Source organism: Mchenga conophoros, linkage group LG11 (assembly GCF_057382185.1).
Source record: "Mchenga conophoros isolate Kocher_MC1m ecotype Shallow Benthic linkage group LG11, M_conophoros_male_GT1.1, whole genome shotgun sequence".
In the NCBI taxonomy this organism is placed as follows: Eukaryota; Metazoa; Chordata; class Actinopteri; order Cichliformes; family Cichlidae; genus Mchenga; species Mchenga conophoros.
The window spans coordinates 29,564,636-29,586,290 of record NC_140536.1 but is presented as its reverse complement, the minus strand read 5'-3'; the positions used below and the strand labels follow the sequence as shown (position 1 = coordinate 29,586,290).

The following is a 21,655-nucleotide window of genomic DNA, read 5'->3' as shown; positions in this document are numbered from 1 at the left end:
TTGCCACAGCAGTATAGTGCGCACTAAATAACTTGATGCACAGTGTACTTCATCACAAAAAAACACATTCATCTAAACATAATTAGACTGTAGACTGATACATCTAAGAAAGTTGTAACATATTGACATCTTCATTCAGAATGCTCTCAGCATGTCTTGCAGAAAAGCACACAGGGAGTCTCACAACTTTCCCTGAAGAGAGACAATAACAAAAGCCCCCCACTGCAGTAGTAGAGATCTAATATTGACACCAGGAGCAGCTGGCAGGCTGTCTCCTGTAATTTTAGTGCACACTGATGCAGAGGAAAGATTTAATGGGTATTGGTCAGCGTACCCTCTTCTGAGGGCGTAAAGGAGACACAGCAGAGTGAACGCAGAGGGAGGGGGCAGAGAGAGAGGACAGTGAGAAGAGAGGGAGTGGAAAAAGACAGCGTGAGAGCTGCTGTGGATCAGAAATAAAGTCAGGCAACTATCCGGAGCAGCATGACTCTTCTAACACTTGGACTGTATCTGCCATTGTGGTTTTGTTATGGCCTGGCTCAGCCTTCTTTTCTGGACAACTTTGATTCATTCCCAGCAGGTAAGAGCGTTTTAATCCTGAGCTTGAACACTGTATACTGTACTGTGCGTGCACAGGAGCTGGTGGATTTGAGCTGCAAAAGCACGGATTCTGAAAGTCTCAATTTGAGATTCACGTGGCACTCATGATAATACCCTTGTTTTTATTTTCTTGTTGTCCATGAGGTAGGTTGGAAAGGCCTCTATAAATAGCGAGAACAGCTCCGGCTCTTCAGTGAGAGGCACATGGGCTTCATATCCGTCCAGTGCTAGGAATTCTGCTGGATGGGTGTCATGATTTGATAGTTTGCACCTGTTTCTCTGTTGCTTGTGCTGCTCCAGCATGCTGTAATTGCTTCAGTTTGTCAAATTTTTGATCTGTCCCGCCTTAATTTGTCGTAAATGAAGTTTTTCTCATCTCGCATTCATTATCGCGGGTGCAGAAGTTAAAACAACACACAAAAAAACCTTCCTGGCTTCATATACCTTTGATACCCTGTTTAATTTGTGACTGCATGCCCACCTTGCGCAGCTCTCAGATCACCGGATCAGCAGAAGAGGTTCAACCCATGCTGTTTAGTGAGTCCGCCTCCACCACCGCTGTTTCCTCCACCCCCTTCACTTTGGCGCCTCTACCCTCATGTGAGTCAAAGTCATGTGACTTTCTATTGTGAATCTCTAACTATTGACATGTCCTTGATTTATATCCAAAAACACCACATTTCTTACAGCCTTTTGACCCCTGGTCAAGAGTCTCTCGAATTTAATGTCAACAACTGTATGAATAGCATCAAACCTGCTCTTGAAAATGTTGTCAAGACCGAAGAAGTCATCGAATTGCATCTTTATTTATATTTTACAGAGTGATGGAAATTCCCGTGGTGGTCGCGAGTCTGATGTGGACAATAACAATAAAGTTTCTTCTTGCCCAGCAGGCCCTCCGGGGCCTCCTGGCCCCCCAGGACCTCAGGTGGGAAACCAGGCTATTCCTAAAACATCATGGCTATCCTTTTGTATCTGGAACCGTGCCACTGTTATTGGACTCTTCCAATAAATCTCTCATAATGTAACAGGATTCATCACCACTATAACTAAAGCGTCAGTCTCTGTTTCATGTTGGAGTCTACGTAGTTTTAAGGTGTTAAAAATTTGTACCCCAACTACATATTAACCGCATGTCTTCTCCAACTTGATAGTTCCTGTATAGCAGGAGATGGGGATTTCTCTGGCCCATGCAACACAGCAACCCATTAACGCTCCACTTTTAGCTGAGACACAAATAGCCTTTTTCCACCGGCTGCCAGTGTCCCACACATCATTCTCAGAAACTGTCTGAAGAGCTGTCTGCTTGGAAACGAGTACTGGGTCGCGTAAATTCCAGGGCTCACCAAAACATGCTTGTGTCCAGGTGTTTGTGTTCTCTAGTGATTGAAAGATGCAAAGACCTTTCGGTTCAAAAGGCCCTCATAACCCAACCTGCTCCACTGTTCTCCACTGTGTTCCAGCATTTCATAAGTGAAAGCAGATTTACCAACTGATTGTTAAAGCTTTTGCTGCGGTTGCTCATCAGAGGTCCAACCGCAGCAGCATTTCTCTTTATCAAAGGAGGCCCACAAGGCAGCTTTTAAATCAATAGTGGCCACTCAGCCTTTAGCTAATTGAAACTGCGGCTTCCAGAAACAGAACAGATCTGTGGTGGGATGCTGTGGACAATAAAATGAATTTAGATTGCTATCTCTGTGATTTAGGAGCATATAGCACAAATCTAATGTTTTCTTTTTATGTTCATTAGGGTCCCCCTGGATTACCTGGGATAGCAGGGCCTAAAGGAGAAAAGGTAAGGAGTGTACTTATCGAAATTAGATAAAACTAGACTGTCTGCTTATTATTCTAATAAGCTAAAGTGCAACTGACCTTTTGCACACAAATGCTTTCTGGAAGTGCATTAAATGACTGCCGTCCTTGTCCCCTCCTCCACATCCTGTTGTCAGGGAGAAATAGGAAGACCTGGTCAAAAGGTGAGAGTCTCCATTAATCACTCCATGTTCTTTGCTAAGTGGATTTACTCAAAAAATGAGATACAATGCCTCCACCTGCTCGCTCGCTGTAAGTCACAGTGCTGCCAGTGCCTGCTTGTGTACATCCCGAAATTGTGAGGATATACAACCTTGACAGGAGGCAGAACAGACACACTGACAGGAGGCAAATGGGTGCAGGGCTGCTGAGACAGACTGTTTTTGTGGCTGAGGGACTTTACATGCTCTCAGTCTGTTTCTCTCACCGAAGCGGAGCATATTGCTTCCCTATCAACATTCTGCATCAGGCTAGCCTGTCCGACGGTCCTCCTTCTCCTAACATAAAGCTTTATTGAAAGCTCGGGACACACTATGTGATGAGCACAGGTAGAAGAGTAGCGTCCTCCTAAATGAATCAAAGCTGTCCAATGGGGGAGCTTCACTTTGCAAGCGGCCTGACTGAGCAGCTTTGCAGCACCGCAGAGCAATTTAGCTTAGTGTTTCAGCCAGGTTATTAATCATTTTATTTCCCACAAGCACAGACTCCTGTTCTATATACAGCCCATCATTTAATTAAAGAGAGCAAAGTGACAGGGCTCGTTAAAGCCATTCTCCCCCTACATGTGCAGCAGCGTCTGAAAAATGCTGTAGTGAGCTGGCCGTCAGCTAATGCAGCAAATAATTCATTCAGATATATATATATATATATATATATGTATGTATGTTCAAACAGGCATAAAAGGCTCTGATTTCATTAACTTAAAAAACAGTTATGTCTCCTGTCAGGGTCGGACAGGCCCTCCTGGACTTCCTGGGAAAAGAGGACCAACAGGATGGTCAGGACCAAGTGGGGCCAAAGTGAGTAAGTCATAATGTAGATCTTATAAAATATGTCAATATATGAGACCAATAAGAACCAGAATGGTTTATTACACAAGTCTGATTTGCAGTCAAATAAACTAAAACCCTGGATTACCAGTTATGTAACATGCAAACAGCCTTTCCTTTGGTGAACGCTTTACTGTAAACGTAATAAAAGAACCTTTAACGTTCAATGTCCGCATATGACATTTCTTATTTTAAAGACAAAAGCTCATTCAGGTTATTCATGTTTACCTTTGTGTCAGGGGGAGAAAGGTGACCCGGGGCTGATGGGTTTGCCTGGATCCAGAGGACCAATTGGGCCGAGGGTAAAATTTTACATATGCTGTTTAGTGATCTTTAGTGAGTTTTGTTTCATCGTGTTTCATGCTTGTTATAAATCTTTAATCCTAGGGCTTACCTGGGTATAAAGGGGAAAAGGTAAGTGTCACCATTCAGCTGTAAATACCGTAGGATTTATTGATTAACTACTTTGACAGTAAACTAAATGAATGTAATCTGCTCTGTCAGGGTTCCCGAGGTGACCGTGGCGAGAATGGGATGAAAGGAGACAAGGTGGGGAGAGTGTATCAGGAAAATTGTACATACACTTTGTAAGAATTCTGAATTCATGTTACGTACTCTTCCTCACTCGCAGGGTGCAATGGGTTTCCCAGGAATGCTTGGACAAAAAGTGAGTAATCCTCATTCACGCCAGTAAGGGTTCTGCCTTACAGTGTTAACCAGCTAACCAATTAAATTCATGTATTTGAATTCAGAATTTTTCTGATATAGATTTTTTTTTTTCTGTTATTGAGGGTGAAATGGGTCCAAAAGGAGAACCTGGAACCTCAGGAAACAGAGGACCCACTGGCCGACCGGGGAAGAGAGGCAAGCAGGTGAGGAGTTTGTGGGTTGCACTGTTTTACAGTAGTGATAGCAAGACAGTTGTACTTTTTGACATGTGGTGTAAGGAAATGACCCTGCACTGTTTTGAATTTAAGGGACTGAAAGGAGACACAGGAAGCGTTGGTCCTATAGGGCCAGCAGGCCCGCAGGGACCTCCAGGCCACCCCGGCCCTCCTGGTCCACCTGCAACAGGTGAAATCCCAAAGTAGATTTAAAACGCTTGAAAACTGTGGTCATAATTAAGTGTTTGCTGGAGAGATTTAGTTTGTGGATGGTCGTGTGTTTTTTTCCGTTGTGAGCGCGTGAAAACTTGTGCTGAAAGTGAGAAGGGAAAGCTCGCAGCCCGGTGAGTAAAGGAAGCCCACTTTGAAACTGTGTACGAGGTAACACCAGTAGTCTTATTTAGCACCAGAGAAATCGAATCCCCCCGAGCTGAAACAGGATTCTCTCAGCATGACATCATGTGGCTAAAATGGATTGACAGATGGCAAGCCTACAGTTTTACAAATATTATGTCAGCACATCATCAAGATGACATTTGTTATCTTGATCAAGTTCCTGTATGAATTATCCTGATTGTGTTTGCTTCTTGATTGATAAATCAAAGACGCTAGACTGACATGTGGTATTTATATCAGCTTGTGTAGGCTGTACACAACTCATTAATGCTGCTATATTCTGTCACTTTGGACTAAATATAGACCCACTGTTTGTTTATCCTTCCTTTTTTTCTCCCCCTCTTCCTGTATATGCAGGAGTCTACATGGTTGGAGCAAAGGGTGCGCGCGGTCCACCAGGGCCTCCTGGAAAGTGTAGCTGCAGCTCTTTGAGTAGTCCTCCATTTGAAAATTATGCCTCTACAGGAAATTATCTCAAAGTGCCAGCGGTGAGAGATGAATGGTTTGCAGTCAAATATAGAATCATCTGTGAAATCAGTGAAAAATCCACCAAATTAAAATGTAAAGAGTTTCAAAGGGTAATACAGTTGTGGTCAGAAGTTTACATCAGCTCATCATAGGCATCGATGCCATGGTAATTGTAGCTTTTTAATAACCTTTTGCAAACGAATGCTTTCTGGAAGTGCATTAAATGACGGCAGTGCCGTCCTCTTTTTCCAGGGTGGAGTGATTGTACAACATAGACCTTTAATGGCTTTAGGAAGGCTGTTTCAGCTCTTGATTTGAGCTAAAAAAAAAAAAAAATTCATCCACTTTGTGCAATTTACTGGTACCACTGGCAGTAAAACAGCCCTGCAGAATGATGCTACCACCACCATGCTTGACAGCCTGTACAGTATTTTTAGTTTTGAAAGCCTCACCTTTACTCTAAACATATGTCTTGGTATTCTTGCCAAATAGCTCAATCTTTATCTGATCTGACCATAAAACGTTTTTGCAGATGACATTTGGTTTTTCTTGGACAAAGCAGTGACACATCCAAATAAGTTGTTTGAACTGATAATCTTAAAATCTGCAGTGGTTTAAAAATGGCTTCAAGAGACCCTCCTAACTTGTATAAATCTAAAAGTCTCCTTCTAAGACCTTCACAGAATTCCTTGGATTTTCCTATTGTTCCAAGTATTGGTCAATCCAATGACTGCTATAAAACAAAGACAGTGAAGAGAAACTCCTTTTTGAGGTCAATCATGATAACTAGCGAGAAGTTAGGGATCAAGTTAGAAGTATATATTTGACCTTTATTTATACTTTTGGCTGTGAGTGGATTAGAGAAAATACAAAATACAAAAATTAAAAAAAAAAAAAAGATTTTGTACAATCATTCCAATCCAGAAAAAGAACACTTCAAAGATATCATTAAAAGCATCATGCATGTGATAAATCTATTAAACTTTAGACCACAACTGGAAATAAATAAGCTTGAAAGATAAAAGGAAGGTTAAAGTACACTTACAGGAGAGATAGATAATGCTTGCAGACAAATGTTACCAGCTGGGATGACAAATGATGGTCTTCAATGTTATTTCATAAAGTGCTAAAATGCACGGAACCCTATTATTTTGCCTTTTATTTAGATATTTGTGGTGAGCAATGAGGAGGAACTGGAGCGCCTCCGCACAGATAACGCTCTTGCATTCCGTAAAGACCAGAGATCTCTCTATTTCAAAGACATTGATGGCTGGCTGCCAATCCAGGTATAAATGCATGTAGCAACAATGCAATGTGTCCTTAAAAAAAACAATAGATATTGACTTTCAAACAGCCTTTTCCTTTTATGTTCACATTTTTTAAATTCTGCAAAAGACCTTTCCATTCCAGATCACGCCCTACCAGTCCATGGAAAATGCCCCCGATGATGAAGGTTACTGTGGGGACGGCATAGTGCAGATCTCCACCGGGGAGGAGTGTGATGACAAAAACAGAGTTGTCACCGATGGCTGCGTCAGTAAGTCATGCATCTATGTTACCGGTCCTTTTATAGTTCATTAGCTGTACTTTGCTGTGCACATATAACATGACCCCCCTGTGCCCCTGCTGTCTCATGTTACCATAGAGTGTAAACATGCCTACTGTGGAGACGGATACCGCTATGAAGGGGCTGAGGAGTGTGATGGAAAAGACTTTGGATACCAGACATGTAATTCATATCTTCCAGGGTAAGCATACAGCATTTGGGTACACAACCTTGTACTGCATGAAAAGATGTAGGTTATGAACTTGACCCTGAAAACGTTTTTCTTATGATTTGTAGGTCATATGGTCACCTCAAGTGCACAAGATACTGTACTATTGACTCAACAAACTGCAAGTACTTTACTTGAGGAGTTGTCTGGACAGTGCTGTGGCTCCTCTGTGTGTTATTTGCTTGGGACTTAACATGTAAAAAAAAAAGAAAAAAAAAAAGAAAAGACAACAATGCTCCAAGCAAAAACACGGAGGCTGCCAGTGATTCTGTTATGAAAGAAAGAACAAAACCTAGAAATATACAAACATACATAAAACTCATCTGTGTTGCTGCTGAGATGCCACATATCCCGGAGGTTATAGCTTGAGTCTTTGAAGGTGAAAATCCGCACACTGGAAATGCAAAGGAAGACTGCACGCTGTCTTAACGAGAAGGATTTGGACTGGCTTCCTCAACATGCCCAACTGGACCCGAACCAGCCTTTCAACGCAACAGTTGAGAGCCTCAATCGCGTACCAGTGGACGATGTTGCAGAGAAGCAGTAGCTGGAACAGAGGCATATTAATCTTGACCCAGTTACTGTTGAGAATAACAAGCAGTAGGACATCCAGAGCGATGGCCCGAGGTATTCTACTGCAGTGTGAATGACAGTGCACAGCATTTGCATGTATCTGGGATTACTAAAACCACGACAGCAGCTGTCACTATCAAAGCATGTAACCTATCAGTTTACTTATTACTGTCAAAACAACTTTCGTACTGTGTCCTCTCACTACCACGTCGAGATACAAAGGTAGGGATGGAGATAGAGGTGGTTATAGTGCACTACATACTGTATATATAGCGAGTTATGCACTTGTAATCTTTGAGTGAGACTGTTACTCCAGGAGGCTTGAAGCCTAGAAGTTGACCCAGCTTTGTTAGCTTGTGGTGGTACCGTACTGACAGGGACATTTAGTCTGGACAAGGTTTCAATAAATCCCCAAATCTTCTCAGGAACTAGCTAACAGGTAATGTAGCTCAACAAACAAAGCACCTTTTACAGGTATCCTCTACTGCTCTTTATAAATTACGCAGCAGTCACTGTACACTGAGGCAACTCAAGCAAAAGCTTTAACGCATCAACAATGCGCAGTACTGCAGGATTCAGTTTCCCCTCCTGTGCTGCAGTGAGAAATGGAATATACTGTACACGAAGGCTTGAAACTGTTATGTCCTTAATTTTCTCGGTGCACGGGAAGGGCTGGACTAGTCTGTAGCTGCTAAAGGGGGGAGGGAGAGGAACTCATATCGCAGTCAGTTTTCTGATCATTACTGTAAATACTCTGATACCTCTTTATCCAGTCTTTCTGTCTTACAGTATATACAGCAACAGTAAACTTAACAGTGTAGGTGTAGTCCGCTGTGTGTTGGGCACAAATGCTGAAAATGACTGTGCTGATATAAGCTGACATTTTCCATAAGCTACTCTTTGAGTCGCGGTGCCAAGGGAGACCTTTTCTCAGACATACCTAGATGTAGTCAGGTCTATAAAGCCTACAAAAGCAATCAAAAGATGAAGACTGTTAATATATTGTGTCCGCATGCTTGTGAAACTCTGCTAATGCTTCACCTTTGTCAAATACCGTTTTGTAAATCATCATTGCATTCATCAGCATAGCAGGTGTCTTAAGAACTGTCAGTCTTGCTCTGTTCAGAGAGAAGCAAAGCACTGTATGAATGACAAACCTTAAAGTTATGAACTGTGCCATGCACAAAGCTCGAGTACCGTTCTGGAAACTATGTTGAGTGTCGTGTCTGTGGCCTGTGCTGCTGTGTTCTATCTTAGACTGCCTATGTACAGCAATGCTGAAACGTGCATGTGGTGACGTGCTGTAAGGCTTTATGAAGCGTAGCAAGCATTGTGACTGGGGTAGTTCATTTTGTTTTAATACTCTGATATGATTTTTACAGTAGTTGTGAACTATTTAAAAAATGATCAAATAAAAGTGATATTTAAGTCACTCTCTTTATTTAAACTTAAACCTTGGTTAGCGGTTTGTCATGTCTGCTGTTATTGGAAAAAAAGCACACACACAAAAAACCCAAACCTAACTGGCATTGATGGAGAGGCTATTGATGTTCTCTTAGGATACAACACTCAGACAAAAAAGTAAGGGGGACATCAAAGTATCGCAGCAGTCAGCCGTTTGCTGAGTGCTGCGTTAGTCTAAATGCAAAGCAGACCACACAGTGAACTCTTGCTGTTTCTCAGACGTGGCAATGGGTTTTTCGGTTTTTTATTCCATCTTAATGAAGCCTTTCAGAGCTGAATCTGTGCCTGGAGATGAGGCACAGCGATACAGGTTGGGGACAGACCAGCTGGCCACTGTTGCAACCAAGATGTTTGAAGCAGGATGAGACCATATAACTGTATTAGCATGCTGTATTCCTCTTCTAAATCACATCAGGGCAATTTGTCTACCGAGATGCCAGAGTAAAACCTTACCTTGGTGTATTTATGCCATCATGTGCAGTGCCCTGACCGGGGCAATCACATTTGTCAAACAAATGTCCCAGTGTGGCACTAAATGTCACTGAAATTCAAGGGCTGACCTGATTTTACTGGCTCTGTAATGAAAAGATGAGCTGTGGTCACAGAAGAATCCCTCAAGTGAAGTTTACCATTTGTGAAGTAAGGTCAAATTAACTTATGAGCTGTATCCCATGCATTTTATTAACTTATTCATGCAGTGTAACTTATAGCAAGCTTGGTCTATGTTCAGCTCACGTAGGTATTAAAATGATACCTATGGAAAAATGACACTCTTTTTTTCCACTACAAGGTTATTTTAGTGTAGACTGACTGGTGTAGCATTACAGCTGTGGTACATGGGGCGATGCAAAGGAAACCACAGGACAGGAAGCTGGCAGAGACCCAACTGCTTCACCTAAGCCAAGTGAAAATCCCTGACCTATAGATAAGAACTGCTGGTATCCTGGGTGCAGTGGTGCTGATTAATGCACATGCAAAATAATCACTTGAAACAGAAAATGATATACAGAAGTATTATTTAAGATTGGTACCACAGTTGTTACGACAAACTATTTACTATCTGTTTCTTATTTGCACTCAACAGTCACTGTGTTAGGCACATATTGAAAACACTGGGTTGGAATTTATTTTGCCTTCAAAAATTTGACCAAAATCTTTTGGTCAAAATTGATAATAGCATCACTGAGTTGCTGCAGATTTACCAGCTGTACATCAGTGATGAGAATCTCCTTTTATGCCAAACACCCCAAAAGATTTTTTTTAAATTTAGCCTTTGAGACTGAGTGTCTCACTTCCAAGAGACCTGCTCCAGACAAACATATTAAAATTACAACAATAAAAAAGCAATAAAATGGCTAAATATGTATAACATACAGTCATATTAAAACATGAACAAGTTCCCAGAGATGATTTCATAAAAACATTTGTATGTCTTTTAAAGTCTGCAAGTGAAATCAACTGAGAGAGCTTCTGCAATGTACTGCATGAAGACAGGGCAGAAAAGGACAATGCCTTCTTCCCAAGCTCTGTACGAACTGATGTTCCTGAAGATGCTCTACTGCGTTGAGATCTGGTGACTGTGAAGGCCGTTTGAGTACAGTGTACTCACTGTTATGTTCAAGAAACCAGTTTGAGTTCATTTAAGCTTTGTAGCATGGGACATTATTCTGCTGGAAGTAGCCATCGGATGTTAGGTACACTGTGGTTATAAAGGGATGGACATGGTCAGAAACAATGCTAACATGCCCAAAGTGTACCGACATCATTACACCACCACCACCTGCCATGACCATTGGAAGGGAGAATAGATGCATGCTTTCATGCAAAATAAACATCCAAGGGACTCTACCATGTGAATTTCACAAAAGAAGTGGCATTCATCAGACCAAGCAACATTTTTCCAATCTTCTATCGTCTTTGCCTTTTTCAGATCATTCCCTGTAAACCCCAGAAATGGTCATGCAAAATAGGAAATTCATTGGAAGTCATAGTAGTTCAGCAGTTTCTGATCTGGTACCAACAGCCATGCAGCAGGTCATCTGCACTAACAGGTGCACCTAATAAACGGACAGTGAGTGTATAGTTGGCACAGTAAGTAAAGAGCCTTTACCTCTAGGCACGTAAACCACATGGTAGCATATTTAACTTCAGCATGACAGAAGACAAACTGCAACTTAATTATGTTTATTTTGCAAAAAATCAAATAGCATCTTATTTACATCCATAGAAAAAACAATTATTTGTTGTAATATTACAACAGAATATCTAAAGGATTAATATTAAAACTCATCAGAAATAAGCCTATTGCACACCTGTGATGTAAACCTACTGCAAATGACTTATTTACTGTACAGGAGTTTTTAAGTGTTTGCATTCTTAAAATAAAAATAACAATAATAAAGTTGAAAATACTATCCGGTAAGCTTCTTTTTAAAGCCCTAAGATAATTTTCCTGCTTTTTTGTTTTGTTTTTTTCAAATGGCTCAGTGAATTTGCAGTTAAATGTTAACCCAGCCTGCAAGAGCAGTCTTACTGATCATTTCACTAATTCGACATCAATAAAATATTAAGTACACCTGGTAACAACACTTAACAATGGTATGTACAATAGCATGGACGATAAGCTGAAAATGGTTACTGTTCTGTAACTACCACTTTTAGGATTACTCATTTACTCACTTCAAGCCCTTGGCCTGGCACCTGTTGCTAAATACACCAAACATGCAGTAAAAAGCATGCCTTATGAATACAAATGTCCATACATTCACACAAAAGTTGGACAGAACAATTCATGTCATTAATGTGAACTTTATAACTTATGGTATAATAAATAGACATTGTAAAAATGCATAGGTTTGTGCAGATGTCCACATGAACAGCAGTTGTCAATATTTTTAACAGCTATGCGGTTTCCTTTCTTGTTTTCAGTTACTGTAGGCAGCAGAGGCTAAAGCCATTCACATGACAGTTCCTTTTTGGTCCACTTGGAAACTTTGAGCAACAGCTCACAATGACATTATGTAAAACACAACAAATCCATTGTCAAACTGCACAATCTGAATTCATTTTCAGGGAAAAATATATACACATAGTAATGTTTACTAAGCTTTTATAGTAAGTACAGGAAAATATTTATATAACTGACTAAAAGTTAGCTTAGTACGTAATTCAATCACATACTTAAGACACATTTTGGGAATAGTTTTTGCTTTTTTTTTTTTTTTTTTTGGCTAAAAAAAAAAAAAAAAAAAAAAATAGTGCTTTGTGCTAGTTGGAAGCATCATCGTATCTCACTGAAGCCAAGAAGAAAAAAAACAACATTGATAATAGTTTCATATTGATCATACTGATCAATTCAAAGGGAATCAAACAATTTTACAAGGAACTGACCAGAACCAAATACCCTGTGCTTAAATACCTTAAAGCATGTAGAGTACGCCTTAAGCCACAATACAGCAACAACCAGAAACAAATGTCACAATGAATAATTATGGTTGGAGTCTGCATAATCAGATTAGAAACACCTTCGCTGTCACCGGTCTCTGGAACAAGACTTGGAATTTAAATCTCCTCAAACCAACCTTAATTAATTGTACTGCTCAGTTAAACCCTTCTCGGGTCGTAAGTACACACATGAACACCCTCTTCATACCAAAACCTCTCCTGCTGTAGAGTTTAAAAACTACTGAAACGTCTCAAAATGACACGAGACAGTCTCACACTACTTTGTACACCTTTCTTCCAGCAGTTAGCCACTACTCTGCCCATTCAGAGGGGCTCTGTTCTTCTCTGAACCGTGAGCATCTCTTGTTCTTATTTCACACCACCTCGTCAGACTCAAGGTTGTATTCTTCATATAATGCATCAAGAATGGCCAGCTGCTTCTCCATGGCAGGCAGATACACTCCCAGATCCCTGTGCATGCCGTTGATAAAATCGCTCTTCAGCTTGTCACCTTCTCTTGACACTAAAGCAGCTGTGAAACTTTGATAAGACGGGGAAGCTCTGAGCGCCAACTGGGGGGGGGGGGGGGGGGGGGGGGGGGGGAAGTCAAGTACTTGTCACACAAAGAATAAATATACTCAGAAGGTATTAATACTGGACTGGGTAAAAAAATAAAAATACCTACAGCAAATACACCACGGACAACCCACCCGTGGTACTGCCGAAGAGTCTTCCCATAAGCGTTGTCTGGGTGAAAGAAAAGAAGGAACAATTCAACACTTTTACGTGTTTGAACTTATGTTAAGATGTGCATTGTAAAACAGAAATGCATTACTTAGTGCTCCCTGGATGTCTTGCTCTCCAGCGTTGACTTCTGACAGAAACTCCTTGAGGAACTTCAGCCCTCGTCTGAGCCACAGCAGAGCCTCTGTTGCAGAATTGCGCACCTGGGCAACATCTGTCTCTACTTCATGCAGCACAATAGACTGTAGTGTAGAAAAGCTCTCAGGGTCTGACCTCAGCTTCTGGTGAATTTTCTACAACAGAACACGAGACACTGTGACATAGTACTCTCTACTCTGGTAGACTGTTCTGACTTTCAACGACTAACTGCAATTAATGAATATTTAATACACAGTATATAGTTAAATATGCTTGTTGACAAAAAATATTAACAAGAAATGGACAGAACACTAAAGCTAAACAAAAAAGGGGAATGAAATAAATACCTCATTATTGACAAACTGTATGACTGATTGGACTCTACTCTTTAATGCAGTTTTAATGTGATTGAATAATTTAGAGCAACTTTTAAAGACCAACTTCACTGTTATTCCTTCGATTAACCAAAATCATGTGCTCTTACCTTTATGTTTCCGACAAAATCCATTTTAACTGGTGCAAACACTGTGGATCCCAGTTTGTCTGAGAAGAGAGAATCTATGATAACTTTTTTTTGCTGGTTCTGAAGCACAGATTCTCAACTTGTGTCCTACTTTGAGTGCACAATGTTTTGATGTTTTTAAGTAATAACAGGCTGCTTAGATGTCCTTCAGATTTAAACTAAATATAACACTGAAATGAGGGATTACGGTGCACTCTAAGACCTACTGGACTGTATTAAGTATAGGACACACACAGACAAAAATAGGTTACCATCACTGTGGGCTGTAAACTTTCAAACAAAGCTGGGAATAGGCTTTAGCTAAGAGGTCACGTTAGTTCAGATACAAATTTAAGCTTATTGAGATGTTTTATGTGTTTATCTATAGACAACCATTACATACATCAAGTTTCTCTCTTATAAGTAATTTTAACTTTAGAAAACAGCTCACTGTAAGTAACCTTTACTGATGTCAGTTCATGTGAAATACAGACTAACATTCCCTTCGACCTCTTACATGTGTGCTAATTGAAAGCTGTTGTTTAAAGATAATTCCTAATAATCCTACTTCAGCCTTGGTATTTGTTAACACAGGAATAACTCTGACAAACAAGGCAGACCCTTTTTATAAAACAAAACAAAAAAACAATGTTTTTGGCTCCATGTTACTCAGGTCTTGCACTTCTTCACTTTGTAATTCTGTGAATGGCGACTTTTTATCACTGTGAGTAACAAAGTGTGCACACAGCACAAAAATGTGCATGACCTAATTCTTATGATTAACCTTGTCATATGATATTATTTTGGGCTACAAAGAACAACTAAAGACAGACATACATGTGCAAAAAGAAAGTAACAGAGACATGAAGGAAAAGTGTGATGAAGAACCTGTGATAGAAAGCTGCCACCTCATTAATTGCAAAGATTATGAAGGACAGAACATGTACATAAAAGAGGGGGAAAACAGCAAATGAAAGTGATTGTCTTTTTTTTCTTTATCGGAGTTAAAAATGCTGAGATTACAAGAAATGCAAATGGGAACCATGAGAATTAGGAACAGGGTGTCAGATAAAGATGAAGAGAGGCTTAAAGTAACCGGCCTACCTAATACAGGTACTATTGCATAGCATGAGTCCAAAAACTCTTGTGTAGGGATACCATTGTCGTCATCCAGTCTTATATCACTAAATCTAAAAAACAAAAAACAAGAAGTAGAATAGATTCAAACAGCAGAATATATTAGAGGGAAGCTATCCCATATCAGTTTTTATTTGACCAAAAGCAAACAGAAAGAAAACATGATAATAAAGATTAGAAGAACAATACTGTGGATGCTTAATCAACATCCACACTAATTAGAGGAGCATACATTTCAAAACCAAGCCAGAGAGACAAGTCACACAAAACATCATGCAACTCTGACAAAAGTACCCAAGACTACTTCATCTAAAACTTAAAAGAGCGGTGGTTTTCACTAATCTTTCCCTTTGTTTGATTCCTGCATTACAATAACATTCACCTCAAACAGTACAGATGTAAATCACACTCTAGCCACATGTTCGATTACACTCTCAGAATCTTAAAAAAAAAAAAAAAAGTATTTGAAAAAGAAAGAAAAGTTAACAAAACAGGTTTACAAACCCAAATATCAGACGAGGGCCTCTCTGTGTCATGTGATCAAGAGAGAACACACTGATATAAAACACTTGACTGTAAGATCTTAAAAACTGACTTTTTCAAACTTGTTATTAAACTATTCTGTGCAATACTGCAGCACTATTATTATTAACAAACTAAGTCACTGTGCAGTCTAGTCAGAAGATACAGCACAAGCGCAGAGCCTTAGTTACAAATATACTATACATATAAATTAAATGAGTTTAATACTGCAGCAATGAAATATCACAGACAATTGTATACTTAAATTCCCACAGTAAGTAAAGTGTCCTAAGGGATGTGAGCTTCCTGAGTGGCATTTTCATACCTGTGACTCATTGTGCTGAAGAATGTTTCCACCTGCTCTGTGTCTTCTGACTCAGTTGACTTTCTGGGAATCTCGCCTTCTTCTTCACCCTCTTCTTGGTGCTGAAGTCGAAAATCCTTCACGTCCCCATTGTTGTTGTCATGCGTCTGACTTTGGTCCACTTTGTCCATCTGCTCTTGTCCTATCTGCTTTTGTTCATCATCTTCACTCTCGTCATCCCCCTCTGCTGGCTGGTCATAGTGTTCAATCTCAGGGGTGGTCTGGGTAGTAGGTAAGCTAGGATTAACTTGATCCTTGTGGACTTCTGAGCTGCTGGCTGTTTCAGTGTCTGCATGAAACAACGATGCATGAGTCTTTTTGCAAATTAGACTGTCAAAAATCAGTCTAGTGTCTACACATTTTTTTTATTAAACACGACCTATGACCCTGAGAAAGCTACTCCAGTAGCATCACAAATTCGCAGTTGGTACAGCAACTCAAGCCATTTTAGGTTCCTCATCTCTCCCTGTAAGACAACTTTCTTCTTATTGGCTGATGCTTGCAAATAGAAGATTTGAATAGCAGGTGGGTGAAGCAGCTGCACCCAGAGCCAGAGCTGTATAGCTGAGATGACAATATGAAGAAATACGAGCACTCACAAAGAGACAGCTATCTTTTTAAATGGCTATATTGCATATATTAATTTATTTTCTTATGCTACATTAAAATACAATATAAGAAAATAAACATTAAAAACCTCTGCATCTCCATTGACTTACTATATAGATCCCAATCAAAGTAATAAAGTATGAAAAGACTAGTCTTATTTCTCAGCAATGGCCCCTTTGTGTAAAGGCTTTGTCACTGCTAAGGGAAATGTAATAATGGAACAAGTCATCCATCACTGTACTCACTAAAAGGCAATAATCTATTCACTTCAGTTCATAGAATACACAAACAACAACCAGGGCCCTTGAGTGCTGTGTAGTCTTTCCTTTGTGGAATGCGGTAATGGTTTTTAGTTCAGGAACTTCCCCAGCAAGAAAAGCGAGTGGCTGGCAACCTGACCTACCTGATGGAGAAGATTGGTTTTCTGGTCTGCCTGGCTCATCTGGTCCCTCTGGCCCGGAGTCAAGGGTCTGGCTGTCATGTGCAATTGTTTCTCCTGAGGTTTCGGACAAATCTTTCCACCTGTAATATGTTTCAGGACAATGTGTCAATTCTAAAAAGCTGGGACAGAAATTATGCCCTTGACAAAATGCAACAACAATGGCAGAATATCAACAGAAACCTTTTGAAACTGTATTTTTGTTTGAACATCTCTTTGCTCTGTGCTACCTTTAGCACCTACGTGGCACTTCATGAGCGATAAAATCATTCAATACAGTAAGAGAAGCCACCTACTTTTCTCCAAGGTTCTGATTTAAATGATGGCTGTGTTTAATCTGTGGAGACAGCACAACACAGACAAACACTGGGTGACTACGCATATTTTGATTTTTGGAAAACAATCCCAGAGCAATTATACTAGCTTGCCCACACAGAGCTGGTGAGAGAAGTATACCTTCTGAGGTTTGATGGGTGCTACTGGAGGAGTTCCTGGTGGACTCTGTGTTGCCAAATCTGTAGTGAAAGTACGATTTGCTATCTGCATGCATTCCTCTAGAGTCTTAAGGAAAGTCGTGCATGTAGACTTCACCATATTCCCAGTGTCTAGACCCATCTGAGAAGGAAACACAAACATACATGTTGGGTGTAGATTGCTAACGAAATCTGCTGAAATCCAAGCCAAAAGATTCAAGACGTATACAACAACTGTTTCTTGTCTATTAATACGTACATAGCAACTGCAAACTAGCTACTCTATACTGCAGTTTCACACTAACAGCAGCATATCACATTTCATCAGCTCATCCAAACTTTAACCTTACCTCTGGCGTGTCTCCTAGCTCATCATTCTCCTTGATCTTGTTTACTTGTTGGAGGAGAAGGTCACAGTACAATCTGAGTTCTGACATCTTAGTTTTCAGCGCCTCTGTATTCTCCTGAAGCTCTGTATTCATTGTGCACACAGACAGCAGATCAGAGTTTGAGAAGTCGTGCAAATGCCTTACAACACTTGTATGTAAGTATGGTCTGTACTATTCCAGGTCTAAACGCTTTTACCCTGTTTTTACTTGCAACAGTATCTTGTAAAGTATCCAAATACCTTTTTCTCTCTTGGTTCGGTTGTCTGTAAGGCAAGCTTTGGCTGTTCCCAGCGCCACCAGCCATTTCTGCCTTTCTGCTGCATTGATGGCTCTGAGGTAAAAGTACTGCTCTCCTGGTATGGTCAGGTCAACTCGTGTAGAGTCAGAGGAATGAACTAAAAAAAAAAAAAAAAAAACAGCAGCAAGCAAGGGAACATGCCTGTCAGTACTGCACCCAAAGGATGCTTGCTCTGGTTAAACCGTGCACAGAGTAAAGTGGAGCACACCGACCTTGGATTTCACAAACGGAAATTTTAATGCTGCCCTTGCACCCTTTCCAGGCATCTTCTTGAGAGTCATAGTAGGACAAAGTTCCTCCATGAAGCACAAACCAGCGAGGCTGCCAACCTATAAAGCGTATGGGAAAAATAAGTGAATCAATGCTGTGGCATTACTGTAAACTGCACTTAGTTTTTAGCATTAGAAAAGTCATCAACATACAGCGTTACCCAGCTTCGTGAACTTGACGAGTCTTAAGTTATGTTAGCAACAACTAATTGGTTGTGAAGTCAGATTATAACGACAGGTGGTGGACATGACCGAGCGCTGCTAGCTAAGACTGACGTAACGGCTCAACTCTAATTCACTGAACAGCTAATTTATCAAAGATAGGAATGCTAGTGGTCAATACGCTACCAAAGCTGGCGGGCAGCTAACGGTAGCTCGTCCGTTTTAACGTCACAAACTCGCTGTCATGCTAGCTAGCAGCCTCAAAACGAGCTCTACAACGGAAAGCACGCAAAGACTTTAGTGTTAACCTACCACTTATGTAATTGGTCCACTTATACAGCATTCCTTCCATTATTTAATTGCGTGTTTTTCCCGTTCATTACTTGTTTATCACAACAGGACGTGATGCCCAGCTGACTGTAGCGACTCCATTGGGCCCGAGTGTGATTTTCGGAGTAACGTCCACCGCTTTGCATTCCAACTACGTCGATAAAAGTGCGTAAACTTTTCGTGAATCTGCCACTAGCCGATCCTGAGCGTTACTATCGCCTTTCTTCACCACACCCCCGCCCCCCTCCTTCGTCATATGGGTTTAAGTAGCCTAGGTGTGGATTGTAGTGATTGGCACATGGAAGCATCAATGAAAGAAGAGATTCTAAAGAAAGGGCGGGGCTTAGGAATGACGCTATCCAATTGCAGATGGAGGAGGGCAGACAGCTCAACAGTGGGTGCATTCGTCGCAGAAGTTGGGTGCCACGTATGGCATTCTTTACATGTCTTTATTTTAAATTCTGTAGAAAGAGAGAGTGAAATTGAAGTTATCTCATCCACTTCTCATGAGTAAGTGCTGTTATCTATAAGTATGATCTTGTTTTCTCTCTGCTCGTTATTGGCATCACTGTTTGTGTTGGTCACTGGGGGAAAACTGCCCGAGCCCGAAGTGAAAATTGAGGTGATACACAAACCCTTCATGTGTCACCGCAAGTCAAAAAACGGAGACATGCTTCTTGTTCATTACGAGGGATTTCTGGAGAGTAATGGCACCATGTTTCATTCCAGGTAATAAATGTAACAGTGATGCATGTATTGCATATACTTTAGTCTCAACTGCTTATTAAAACTGTACGCCGCTGAACATGTGCAGCATCTCATATTTCTGCGTTTGTGCAGCTGTACAGTCAAACTCAACACTTATATCCTCACATAGTTGGCTGGCACTCACTTAACCCTCATTCCACTTACATTTGGCATATCAGTCCTCTGTATGGCATCCGGATATTGACTGCATGTCTCTTTTTGACTCCTGATAGCCGCAAACATGGGGATAAAAACCCTGTGTGGCTTACCCTGGGGATCCGAGAGGTGCTCAAGGGTTGGGATAAGGGTCTGCAGAACATGTGCACAGGGGAGCGCAGGAAGCTGACTGTACCTCCATCGCTGGCATATGGCAAGGAAGGAAAAGGTAACACAAACTATGTGCAACACATACAGAAAAAACAAAACAAAACGTTCCACTGTAACATCTCTGTCACTTGGACATTTTTATTGGTTTACAGGGAAAATTCCTCCAGGCAGCACCCTCATTTTTGACATTGAACTCATGGAGATTCGAAATGGGCCCAGGTCACACGAATCTTTCCGGGATATGGATCTAAATGATGACTGGAAGCTCTCCAGACTGGAGGTATCTGGCTAGCTAGCTTGCGATCTGTCTGCCTGGCTATCTGGCTATCTATTTTGTCATTACTATTTTCTCTCCACACCTTTCAGGTAAAAGAGTACTTGAAGAAGGAATTTGAGAAACATGGCTACTCACCCAACGACACACATCATGAAGTTATGGTGGATGACATCTTCAAAAACGAGGATGAAGATAAAGATGGGTTTATATCTGCCAGGGAGTTCACCTACCAGCACGATGAACTGTAAAAGACTTTTTTTTTTATCAGTTTTTTAAAATAATATTTTCACACTATTTGAACTCCACTCTCATATTTTTGTGACTGAACTTGAAAATATCAGCTCGATGTCGTGTTATTTTATATTAAAAGGACTTTTTAATTTATATTTCTATTGTACATACACTGAAAATGCCACCACAAATGCATTTAGGTCACTGTTCTGGATTCATTAAACTATTATTTTGAAAATAAAAAAAATCTTTGTTAATTTATCTTTACTACGTTTATAATTAATGCCCCGAAAAAGTATATTGTGACATAGCTGGAAGTAGCCATCAGGAAAATGGCACATTCTAGTCATAAAAGCATGATAATGGTAGGCTGTGGTGTTTAAACAAGGCTTTATTGTATTATTAAGAAAACGACCTGATCTGTTGATGCAAGGTATAGCCTATAATGTATGAATGCCACAAAACAATCAACACTCATCAGACCAGGCAACGTTTTTCTAATCTTCTATCGTCCAATTTTTGTGAACCTATGCAAATTATAGCCTCAACTTCTCATTTTCAGCTAACAGGAGTGGCACCTGGTGCGGTTTTCTGCTTCTGTAGACCATCTGCAATGAGGTTCAACTTGTTTTGCATTCAGTATTGGATTCATTTTGTATCTTGCACATACCTGGGTTGTAATAAGGGGTTATTTGAATTGTTTCGGGATTTCTATGAGCTCAAAGCAGTCTGTCCATTCTCACTCTGACTTCTGTTCTGTCATCAACAAGACATTTTCATCCAGGAAACTGCCACTCACTGGATGTTTTTATTTATTTGTTTGTTCAATAATCCTCTGTGAACCCTAGAGATGGCTGTGCAGGAAAATCTCAGTAAATCAGCAGTTTCTGAAATACTCAGGCCAGGCCATCTAGCGCCAAACCACGCTGTGTAAGAAGTAACTTAAATCACTTTTCTTCCTCCTTCTGATGCTCAGTTTGAACTTCAGCAAGTCGTGTTGAACATGTTGAAATTCTACCATGTGACTGGCCAATTAGATGTTTGTGTTAATGAGTAGGTGAACTGGTGTAGAGGCCCGTGAGTATATGTCTGTATTTTCTTCTGTGTGTTTGTTCAGCAGTCAATAGAGGGCACTCTTGTCCTTCTTTTGTTTTCTTGAATGCTTGCAACTCTTTAATCTCTCCAAATAACAAAGCCAGCGTTCTCCCTGAGTTTCTATGTTGGCTGCCTAA

General features: G+C 40.5%; 3 protein-coding genes across 7 annotated transcripts; 2 read left to right on the top strand and 1 right to left on the bottom strand.

The window, feature by feature from the left end:
- Nucleotides 1-381: 381 nt before the first annotated feature.
- Nucleotides 382-9,010, top strand: colq (collagen-like tail subunit (single strand of homotrimer) of asymmetric acetylcholinesterase). Of its 4 annotated transcripts, none has more exons than XM_085292359.1 (17): nucleotides 383-580; nucleotides 1,091-1,200; nucleotides 1,421-1,528; nucleotides 2,351-2,395; nucleotides 2,550-2,576; nucleotides 3,360-3,431; nucleotides 3,701-3,763; nucleotides 3,849-3,875; nucleotides 3,966-4,010; nucleotides 4,093-4,128; nucleotides 4,253-4,333; nucleotides 4,439-4,535; nucleotides 5,099-5,229; nucleotides 6,376-6,495; nucleotides 6,620-6,746; nucleotides 6,855-6,957; nucleotides 7,053-9,010. In XM_085292359.1, the coding sequence occupies exons 1-17, from the start codon at nucleotides 484-486 to the stop codon at nucleotides 7,120-7,122; spliced, it is 1,359 nt and encodes a 452-aa protein (XP_085148485.1). In that variant the 5' UTR covers nucleotides 383-483; the 3' UTR covers nucleotides 7,123-9,010. The 4 variants fall into 4 exon arrangements, with proteins under 4 accessions (XP_085148487.1, XP_085148485.1, XP_085148486.1 ...); XM_085292358.1 differs by having other exon boundaries at nucleotides 386-580; nucleotides 6,605-6,746; XM_085292361.1 differs by lacking the exon at nucleotides 2,550-2,576 and having other exon boundaries at nucleotides 382-580.
- Nucleotides 9,011-11,189: 2,179 nt separating this feature from the next.
- Nucleotides 11,190-18,961, bottom strand: plekha8 (pleckstrin homology domain containing, family A (phosphoinositide binding specific) member 8). Its single transcript, XM_085292355.1, has 13 exons — nucleotides 18,824-18,961; nucleotides 18,293-18,409; nucleotides 18,022-18,177; nucleotides 17,744-17,865; nucleotides 17,377-17,535; nucleotides 17,217-17,257; nucleotides 16,885-17,003; nucleotides 15,834-16,161; nucleotides 14,954-15,039; nucleotides 13,832-13,890; nucleotides 13,301-13,502; nucleotides 13,151-13,212; nucleotides 11,190-13,037 (listed from the first exon to the last, which is right to left on the bottom strand). The coding sequence occupies exons 1-13, from the start codon at nucleotides 18,861-18,863 to the stop codon at nucleotides 12,840-12,842; spliced, it is 1,689 nt and encodes a 562-aa protein (XP_085148481.1). The 5' UTR covers nucleotides 18,864-18,961; the 3' UTR covers nucleotides 11,190-12,839.
- fkbp14 (FKBP prolyl isomerase 14) lies at nucleotides 18,950-20,670 on the top strand. Of its 2 annotated transcripts, none has more exons than XM_085292356.1 (4): nucleotides 18,950-19,351; nucleotides 19,822-19,973; nucleotides 20,068-20,195; nucleotides 20,282-20,670. In XM_085292356.1, exons 1-4 carry the CDS (start codon nucleotides 19,098-19,100, stop codon nucleotides 20,438-20,440), a joined length of 693 nt encoding a protein of 230 aa, XP_085148482.1. In that variant the 5' UTR covers nucleotides 18,950-19,097; the 3' UTR covers nucleotides 20,441-20,670. The 2 variants fall into 2 exon arrangements, with proteins under 2 accessions (XP_085148482.1, XP_085148483.1); XM_085292357.1 differs by having other exon boundaries at nucleotides 18,950-19,570.
- The last annotated feature ends 985 nt before the right edge of the window (nucleotides 20,671-21,655 follow it).

Bases quoted from the DNA above. Each gene is read 5' to 3' on its own strand.
- colq (XM_085292358.1), top strand. From the start codon at position 484: ATGACTCTTCTAACACTTGGACTGTATCTGCCATTGTGGTTTTGTTAT. The intron at 4,129-4,252 runs GTGAGTAATCCT...TCTGTTATTGAG, and splicing joins CAGGAATGCTTGGACAAAAA to GGTGAAATGGGTCCAAAAGG. The intron at 4,334-4,438 runs GTGAGGAGTTTG...TTTGAATTTAAG, and splicing joins CGGGGAAGAGAGGCAAGCAG to GGACTGAAAGGAGACACAGG.
- plekha8 (XM_085292355.1), bottom strand. From the start codon at position 18,863: ATGGAAGGAATGCTGTATAAGTGGACCAATTACATAAGTG. The intron at 18,178-18,292 runs GTCGGTGTGCTC...TTTTTTTTTTAG, and splicing joins TTCCGTTTGTGAAATCCAAG to TTCATTCCTCTGACTCTACA. The intron at 15,040-15,833 runs GTATGAAAATGC...TTTGTTTTTTAG, and splicing joins TTCAGCACAATGAGTCACAG to ATTTAGTGATATAAGACTGG.
- fkbp14 (XM_085292356.1), top strand. From the start codon at position 19,098: ATGGGTTTAAGTAGCCTAGGTGTGGATTGTAGTGATTGGCACATGGAA. The intron at 19,352-19,821 runs GTAAGTGCTGTT...GACTCCTGATAG, and splicing joins ATCTCATCCACTTCTCATGA to CCGCAAACATGGGGATAAAA. The intron at 19,974-20,067 runs GTAACACAAACT...ATTGGTTTACAG, and splicing joins ATATGGCAAGGAAGGAAAAG to GGAAAATTCCTCCAGGCAGC.